The sequence below is a fragment of the Hermetia illucens genome, chromosome 4, assembly GCF_905115235.1.
Source record: "Hermetia illucens chromosome 4, iHerIll2.2.curated.20191125, whole genome shotgun sequence".
Taxonomy (NCBI): Eukaryota; Metazoa; Arthropoda; class Insecta; order Diptera; family Stratiomyidae; genus Hermetia; species Hermetia illucens.
Genome location: NC_051852.1, coordinates 159,745,238 through 159,755,107, shown reverse-complemented (window position 1 = coordinate 159,755,107; position 9,870 = coordinate 159,745,238). Strand labels below are relative to the sequence as shown.

At 42.7% G+C, this 9,870-nt stretch overlaps 1 protein-coding gene across 1 annotated transcript; it reads left to right on the top strand.

Annotated features, from left to right (window-relative positions):
- The first annotated feature begins 8,342 nt into the window (after positions 1–8,342).
- LOC119654738 (trypsin alpha-like) lies at positions 8,343–9,190 on the top strand. The gene has a single exon (XM_038060269.1). The coding sequence runs from the start codon at positions 8,350–8,352 to the stop codon at positions 9,169–9,171; it is 822 nt and encodes a 273-aa protein (XP_037916197.1). The 5' UTR covers positions 8,343–8,349; the 3' UTR covers positions 9,172–9,190.
- Positions 9,191–9,870: the final 680 nt, after the last annotated feature.

Here is a 9,870-nt window from a genome sequence, read left to right as displayed (position 1 = left end):
AAAAAATCCAGTCTATCGAGTGGCTAAGTAATCACGACCAGCCATCCAGCCTTTAGCCCTTCGTCGATCGAAATGGATACGGTCTTTTGGATACTAGGTATTAGCGCTCTATTAACACGCACGTTATCGTGATTGTGGCATTATTGTCGGTTATCGGTTTGGTAATAGCTGCTGCTAAGTGCTATGATATTTTTAGACATAAAACAATACATAGTACTATATTAAGGTAATCAGAGTAAAATAAACCATTGGAAAGTTACCGTCAGTGTAATTTTCATTCCCCATGTTTTCCAAAAATGTATACTGTTAACTAGCAGTGAATAATATACCTTTTGTTCTAAATATATAAATAATATATAAATATATAACCTTGATAAGGCTTTCTTGGTTCCTTACATGGTTACTATTTGCGTCTTGCGGTAATGGAGACTCAAATGTTGCGTTGAACTAGTGTCGCGACACGTTTTGATCACATCCGAAATGAGGATATTCGCGATCGATACGGGGTTGCATCGATCGTAGTAAAAACTGCGAGAGAGGCGTCTTCGTGATTCACTTGCCAAGATTGGTCTGAACATCGAAGTCAATGGTAAGCACCCTAAAGACGGACCGAAACAACGGTGGCTGGATGTGCTGGATGGGGATTTCAAAGTTTCGTGATGATATCCAGATCAGGCATTTGACAAAATAAAATGGCGAAACCGATCACGGCGAGCCGACCCCGCGTATGAACAGGACAAAGGCTAAAGAAAAAGAACAAAATGTGAGGAGCGGAGAGTGCATGACAGTTCCGTGTCACATAGCTAAAAATTCCATTGCCCTCTATTTTCTAGAGAGCGATTTAACGATAATAGTCAAACTCATACGGTTCACACTCTGAGTTTAATATTATTAACAAATGCGAAGAATTTAACCTACAACAGATACAAACAAGTCGGGATACCGGAAGCTAGACGCTTCAGGTATGAAAGGTTTTGTGTGTTTCTTTTATAAAGAGATTTGAATGTGCATTTATCCCATTAGCATGTAGCACGTAAAATATACATATATTATGTGAAAATAGCCACTTTCAAGTGATATTGACATTCATAGTCTTGAATTTGCAGAGGAGCGACAGCTTTGACCTAGTATAACTTTGTTAGTAATAGTGCGATTTTCACCAAATTTGGCGGGATCATACTCTATACTGCTGCCTAAATTTTGTGATTCTAGGGTGAACTTAAGGGGGGTTTTCCTGTCAATTACCAAAAATTATAGTAATATACTATTATTAACTTTATTTGAACAGGTATCGGTATGGAGGGTATTTCGGAGCCTAGGCACTATATGTTTTTTTTCAGATTTTTTGGTTCGGTAGTTCCTGAGAATGGGTTCGTTAAAGAAATGACTACTTTCAACCCCCCGCACTCCCCACCTTTTCAGCGAAAATCAAAACTAAGACTGGCTTCGAAAAGTACTGATCGAGACCTTTAATTTGATGCCCCACATGACTATATTTGATGAAAAAGAAATTTACACGCCCCTTTTGCATGTATGGGGACCCCCCCTTAAATTCGTCGTAAAAGGATGTAACTCACTATATGCGTGAGCGTTCACAGTTGCCACCTTTCTACCGAGAAAAATGCGTGTGACGGACAGACAGACAGACAGAGAGACAGACGGACAGACAGACAGACAGTAAACCGATTTTAATAAGGTTTTGTGTTTACACAAAACCTTAAAAAGCGTTATCTGACTAACAAGAAACTCTAAATTATTCGATAAAATCAGGAACGAGGGTCTGAGATAAATAACTTTAATATTCGATAGGTTTTATAAAAGTATTTTGCATTTGGGGTTACTCGCTTAAGTCTTTTGTTTTGATTTTTGAATATAATGCTGTACATATACATGTAATTGTTTAATTAATTTTTGGTTCGGTAGAAATTTATTTTCCACGGGTACAATTAGTTTTAGTCATTCATATACACATTTAATTTATTATGTCATCTGTGCTATTTATATTTTCACATTATTTCCTTCCTGTGAAGGTTCTAAAACTAAAATAAATTTCTTCTGTATTTAATGTTGAAGATAGGCCAGATTTTAGTAGAGCACTCAAAACCAGATAGCTTCCCTCATCCACAGATGGATAGAAAAATAAAGGGCTAATCGCCATGCCCCGCTTAAATGGTTATAGCAATCGCATTCATTTTACTAAATAATTTAAGATTGAAGTTACATTGATGCAGTCTTAGAAAAATTTAAACTTTTTTTGTATTGGTAATAAAAAGTTTAAAACTGGCTGAAAGTGAAAGCTTCGGTCTAAACCAGCTAGCACACACTAATGCAAGATGGTATTGATAATTATTTCGTATTTACAACTGAATATCTGTAGAGACTAGATAGTCAACAGTCAATTAAAACTCAACACCGTCTCCGTCGCTAGTATCATTATTTTTTTTTCAGCAACTTGTTCCCTCCTTTCGTGTCGGGTGTATACTGGCAGGTGTGAACAGAAATTAGAGTTTATACACTACTGATGCTAATGGTGGTCAAAGGGTAGTACAAGTCCCAGCGCGAAACGTGGATTGGTACCCATGATGGAGCATAAAACCTGGCAAACCCCTGCTGAATCAACACCAACAACTCTACTACCAAACCCTATCTCCACCTCCACGTGCGCTTTACACACCTCAATGTTCATCATGCCGAAACAAAGAGGGAAATCTGATTTCCGATAGAATGGGCATATTGGAGCGATGGGTTGAGTATTTTGGCGAACTGCTCAACAACCAGAACATCGGCGAGTTGGAGGTCCCGCCAACTGAAGACGGCGGACAAATACTGCCACCACCAAGTATAGAAGAAACAGTCCGTGCAATCCACCTGCTTAAAAACTATAAGTCGCCAGGAGTCGAAGGAATTACAGCCGAATGGGTTCAATATGGAGGCGACGAATTACACCAAGTGGTTCATCAACTTGTAGTCAAGGTGTAGGACAGCAAATCAATGCCTGACGACTGACAAAGAGGCATTATCTATCCCATACATAAAAAGCGAGACACCACGCAGTGCAGCAATTATAGAGGTATCACGTTGCTGAGTACCATCTATAAGATATTCTCCACTATTTTGCTAGGTCGCATAGCCCTATACGCTCAGAACATCATTGGCCCATACCAAAGAGGCTTCACTTCAGGCAAATCACAGATCAGATTTTCTGTGTGCGGTAAGCGATGGAAAAACTGTTGGAATATGGACATCAGTTGCACCATGTTTTCAACAACTTTAAAGTCGCCTATATAGCATAGCCATGGTAAAACTGTTCACGGCCATGAGAAAATTCGGTATCCGGGCGAAATTGATAAGACTGACTAGGCAGACCCTGTCCAATGTGCGAGGCTAGATAAAAGCAGCAGGATCACTCTCGAGATCAATTTACATCAACAACGGTCTAAGACAAGGGGATGCCCTATCATGCGTCCTCTTCAACCTGACCCTGAAGAAAGTGATTCGAGGTGCAGACGTAAATCCGGGAGAGGCACCATTCTCTTCAAGTCCAACTTCTGGCCTACGCTGACGATATTGACATTATGGGAAGAACAACCCGAGATAAACAGTCTACCTTCATCCAGATCGAGCAGGCGGCGCGAGATCTCTGGCTGCACTTAAATGAATTCTAGACGGTGGCAATGTCAGTACCAAAAACCAAAGTCGCTTACCATCTACTTCTATATTCAGACCAATCTTGGTAAGTGACTTTTTGTTAGCGCGAAATACGTGACCATACCATCGAAGACGCTTCTCTCGCAATTTTTCCCTGACCTGTGTAACCCCATATCGGTCGTGGATATCTTCATTTCAGATCAGAGCATGTCACGCGACCAGTCCAACACCATATCTTCGACTCCATTACAGCAAGACACCGTTCATTTTTTTATAGTTGGCTAACATTCAGAATCATAGAGCGCGACATGGAGGACGATATTGCGGTAAGTTTTAGATTTGAAACGTTTGTTGATACGTCGATCACAAAGAACACCAGCTGTAGAATGCTACTTCATCTAGGTTGCACTAATGCCTGCAGCAATGTCATAACGCAGTTCTCCATTGGCTGAAATCATTGACCCGAGATATTTAAATCACTTAGTTCTAGGCAGGTCGCTGACATTGACAGTGACAGTGCCTGTTTCACGGGGATCGGTCGTTAAAAATTCTGTTTAATTCAGATTCAGTCTGAGACCGTGCCGCATGAGGTGATCATTCCATTTTTGAACAGGTTGTTTGAAATAATTTTTGCATTTGAACGCTGGGAAAACATCATCAGTGTATAGGACGCTGGGCGTTAGATGTCTCGTGTGACAGTGTCCATTACAAGAACCAATAGGAGTGGTGAGAGGGCGTTTACTTGATAAACTCCAACAGAGACAAGAAGCGGTTTTGATACTTCGAACTTTACTTTTTGGATCGTGATGCAGCCACTGAACCCAGCGCAGTTCCTCTGGTGCTAGGTGTTGTCGTCGAGCATACCAGATGAATTCGTGTGGCACACAGTCAAACGCTGTTTCTTGATCCGGAAATACAATGTAATGGGGGTGACGTTTCTGACGGTGTTTCTCTTTGAGTAACCGCGCAGCGTGAGTTGCGTCCGCAGCTCCATAATTCTTGACAAACCCCGCTTGATTCACGAGAAAAATGACAGACTGTAAACCGATTTTTTATTTGAACGATGTCGTGGATACGGTTGTCAAGAATGCGTTCAAAAATGTTCATGGTATGGGACAACAACTGGATCGGACGGTAAATTGAACATTCTGCTGGATCACCTTTCTTTTTTCATACTGGAATTTCGGTACTTTCTTGTCAGTCAGATGGTGTTCTAGCTTCCACAATAACTCTAACGAAGAATTTACTAAGCCACATTGTTTCCCTGTTCTTCGCTTTCCAGAACTCTGACGTCATATCGTCACGTCCTGTTGCTTTCCCTGATTTTATTATTTTTATTGCTTCCTCGAATTCAGTCGCACTGACATTAAGGTCCTGGAGGTTAAACGTGATTACCTGACATGTTTATACTGAGTGCAGGCTCAATATAGATTCCAGTCGGTGCAAGGCCTTTCTAACACTTCTGCCTCAACTAAGGGGTACAGCACCCGAGTTGTTCAGCGCAACTCCACGCTTGAGCTGGAAGAGCCACTTCAGATGAGTCCCTTGCAGATTCGGGTCTGATTGCCTTTTCAAGTATGTAGGGACGGCACTTCCCAACGGGTTGATTGGAATTAGCTCGAAGTTGGGAATCGTAACGAAACCTCCATTTAACTACCGCTCTGCTATTGTACGCGAAAGACGTTACAAGACAACACTAATAGAAAACACACTGGACGGTGCCATGGCCATTCGCCCATCATACTGCAGGCGAAACAGCGTCGGGAAAACGCCCTCCTTCTTTGGGAGGCAGCACGCGTAAACTCATTAGCGCGTTGAAGTGTATCGCTGCTAGCATGGCACTGGCTGAAATCATAGATACCGTTCACCACGTGAACGCCCTTGTCGTCTAGATTACGGATGTCATAGTACGCTGGACAGACACGAGGGACATGGAACCAGTCCTCTGAGTCTACTCTACACAGCACACAACTCTGACTGGAGACAAGGTTCCGCAAGAAAAGAAACTCATTCAAGCTACCATGCCCCGCCAGGAGGAAGCCCATCTGAACCCCGAAGTCCGCGAAGGAATTTCCTCTGGCCGACACATTTCTGACGTACTGATACGTGACCCGACCTTTCCCACATTCGGTCCATCTAAGCTGCAACTTAGATGTTACACTCTCATCTAACACCCTTTTGACCGCAGGCGGTCCTAGACCCTTGACCTGATCCACACTTACTAAGTCTATTTGCAGCAAAGGTACGCCCCTCCTGATCATGTAGGCCGTGACACGCCGGACTACCTCCAGATCAAGAGCAGAAACACACAACAAGAACTGCATAGTGTCGGTTGAGACCGTACGATATACAGGAAGATACGATAACAACGCCACTGGCTCAAAAGCGTAAAAAAGTTGCCTGCCTTGTGCCGTCATCGCAAAGTCATACAACCTAGGTGACCTGTACGTAGAACTTGCAAGGAAGAGTCTCATATATGTGGATCTACCAGATCTCCTGCTTAGGTCCTACTCACACTACATTACATGCCTCAACATCCACACCAATTTAGTCAACCGTGGCTTAAACTCCCGCAGATACGGACCCAAGGACATGCGTACCGCGATCGTGACATCCAAGTATGTCACTTTCTGCCAGTATTTGAAAGAAACTCCATTCAATTTAACCATGGGCGGACGACGTAGGCAGCCTTTCAGCATCATCGCGACGGTTTTATCCGTTGAGACTGCGACACCGACTTTCAGAGACTACGTGTAATCAGTACCCAGCTGCTCGACTTCAAGTCGACTGTTTCCCTCCACAAGAATGAGGACATCATCTTCGTAGGTGGCATATTCAGCAACGGTAGAAAACTCATCTAAAAGTTTGTCCATCATCAAGTTGGAGCTGCGATAGATCTCTGTGGGCAGTCGCACTCTACGTTTACCCAAACATGCTCGTTGACACCTTGGACGAATGCTTTCCTACCATGGAATAGCTTTTCTCCAGAGCTAATTCCTGGCAGTCACACTGACAAAGTTTCGACAATATGGATGATCAACTGAGGTCTACAAAGATCTACAAAGATTTTAACGACACACTTGCTATGATAACGGACAAGGAACACATGCATCAAGTCGTCGTCGGTGGACTTGTCAATTAGGAAGCCATATTGTCTGTCAGATACCAGATGGGATGTTTTCACCCCCAGTCGTTGGACTATAATTCTGTCCAGGATTTTGCCAAGGACCGGGAGAAGTGATATGACCTTGTACGACCGAGAATAACTCTCTGGTGACTTGAAAAGCACAACCACCCAGGCAGTCTTCCATAATGCAGGAAAGTAACCTGCCCGCAAGAAACATTTAAACAGACACTGGACATGAGATGGGATGGCCTGCCAGATGACTTTGCACATCTCGCCAGTCATTCCATCCCGGGCAGGTGGCTTCCGAGACCTGAGCCCTTTCTTCTTACAAAATCGCTACCATTTAATGCGTAGCGGGTCAGTGCGTTCTTCACGCTTTTTTGCCCATGGCTTGATTCGCAAGACGTCAATCAACGGTCGATGTTGAGGTGCGATAATTTCATAGGGAACGGCTTTGGAGTCACTGACGGTGTAAAATGTAGGCGAGAATATAATCAATTCGTGTTTTACTAGTCCCACTACAAAATGTACGAAGGTGAGACAATCGTTTGATGAACCATGTATGCATAAGTACAAGGTCATGGGTGCGCACAAAATCGATTATACGCTCGCCACCCTCATTGCGCGTTCCAAATCCTTTTCCCCTATGACACCTGTTGCCGTCTGCCTTTTAACCCACATGATCATTAAGGTTGCCTGCAATGATGAGATAGTTATCAGCGGGCACGTTACAGATTTTTGCATCGGAAAGTTGCCAGAAGGTATCTTTCTCGGCATCAAGTTGACCTGTCTGTGGTGCGTACGCAGTGAAGAAATGAATAGTGCAATCAGCTGATATAATGGTGAGTTTCATCAGTCTGTCATAAAATGTCATATGTAAAATGTCATAAAATAGTTAGACTTCTTTACTGGCTTTACGGAAACCCGGGGATGGCAATGCCAACATCATATTGAGTATGTTGGCTACCAAAATAGAGAAGTTTATAGCCGTTTTTACCACGTCCGCGTTCTATGTCGCAGCTTTGGCAACAGACCATCGAGTTTCTTGTAGAATGCCGATATCAATGCGCCTTTTCCAGAGCCATCTGTGATGAAATTTTGCAACTGCTTATTCCCACTATTCCAATATAATGTCTTCACTAATTATCTGCACATCGGCTGACGAATGACGTCACCCTTTTTCTGGTAATTCTATTCAATTAAGTGAATAATATTTGATTCATGGATTATTGAATTGTTGATGAGTTCGTGATAACTACGTATCTACTAAGTTACTTTATCTATTGTGGGAGATTAAATGGTATTCTATTTTCGATTATTCCTTTTAAGAATTTAATACATTTTTGGCCATACAACATTCAAAGACTTTTTGGAATACAAAACCTTCCCCAGAGAAAACCAAGCCATAGTAACACAATGGAGGCGGTAGGAATCGATGAAAATTATGTGGAATCAATTTTTTGCACTTTGTCATTGTTGCCTTGTGCTCTGAAGGGATTTAGCAATATAATATTATCTTATCATAAAAACTCGGGAATTCCGGCGAGTTCAGCCTTTGCGCTGGTGATCTAATAATGGTGACAATGATACGGTATGATTCCAGTCTTTTTTTGAAAATGTTCCGCCTTGCAGTGATTTGTGCTTTGACTGCCCAAGTTTTCGGTGGACCGGTATCTGGTGGATTGGCTCCCCAGCTAAGGAACAGAATAGTAGGCGGGAAAGATGCCAAGATTGACCAGTTCCCATTTCAAGTCTCTCTGCGATACTATGGGAGTCATCGTTGCGGTGGATCCATCTATAAACCGAATATTGTGATAACTGCAGCCCACTGCGTTGAAGGGATATCCACTAGCCAGTTGGAAGTTGTCGCAGGAACAACGTTTTGGAACGAAGGCGGTGAACAACGTGGGGTCCACAGAGCTCTTCAAAACAAAGGATTTTCACCGTTTACCAACGATTATGACGTGGCCATCCTAATTTTGGATAAACCTTTTGAGAGGAGTACTTCGGTGCAGCAAATTGACTTGGCGACGAGTAACACCATCGTTGATGATGGGAGTGCAGCTACCATTAGCGGCTGGGGTGCGGAAAATGAAGCAGAATCCTCTTCGGACGGTCTGAAGTATGTGGAAGTGAACATAATCAACCAAGCAGAGTGTAAAAGTGCATATGGTGATATGATCACAGATAATATGATTTGTGCGGGGTCTGATGGGAAGGATGCCTGCTTTGGGGATTCGGGCGGTCCCATGGTTGTTGGAGGTATACAAGTTGGAATTATCTCGTGGGGATATGGATGCGCGGTGCCCGGATATCCTGGCGTGTATTCTCGCATTTCAGCCCTTCGTGAGTGGATTGATGAACAGTTGTTTATATTTGGAGATCTAATGAAATAAAATTTTTGATTTGATTTGATATTTTGGTAGCTTAGTTTCCAAATGTAGTAAAATGCACTCCAATCGGTATCATTCACGATTGAAGTGTGTTTATTCACTTGTACAAAGTTATACTTGGGAACAGTATTTTTGGTGTTCATTTTTTTTTAAATTTTACTTAACACAAATTCTCATGCCATGTCTACCACTTGGACGGTCTACGCTAGCTCCGTCACGGCTTGGAAAGTACATTCAATCCTTGAGATTCTATTTATTTGCCATATCACAATAATTTGTTGCTGATTTTCTTTGATTTACATTTCTAGTCTCCTTTACTCACTTCCTTTTTGAATCCTGTAGTGTCCGCGGTTTTTTTTTTTAATTTTATTGGGTGCAGGCAGGCGATTGTTCGTGGCTGAGGGGAATAACCTGCCACACACACTGTTGACTCTGAGCCGGCGTGGACTTTTATGTGCAAGGGTATGGACCGGGAACGAAATTAGTGGGATCGAGACCGGCTGATCGATGGACAGCGGTTCAGCTGAATCGGGTAATCGATTCGAGGCCGCTGTACAAGTGCAACCATTTTCCTGGTGAATTGATAAATTGTATAATAGTAAAGAAAAAGTGGCAGTGAGGTTGTTCGATCGAGAACGAATCACAGACATAGGTACAGGACATTTTCGAAAGCGTCATCGGTAGTATAGTTGGGGAAGTTCG

Bases quoted from the DNA above. Each gene is read 5' to 3' on its own strand.
- LOC119654738 (XM_038060269.1), top strand. From the start codon at position 8,350: ATGGTGACAATGATACGGTATGATTCCAGTCTTTTTTTGAAAATGTTC.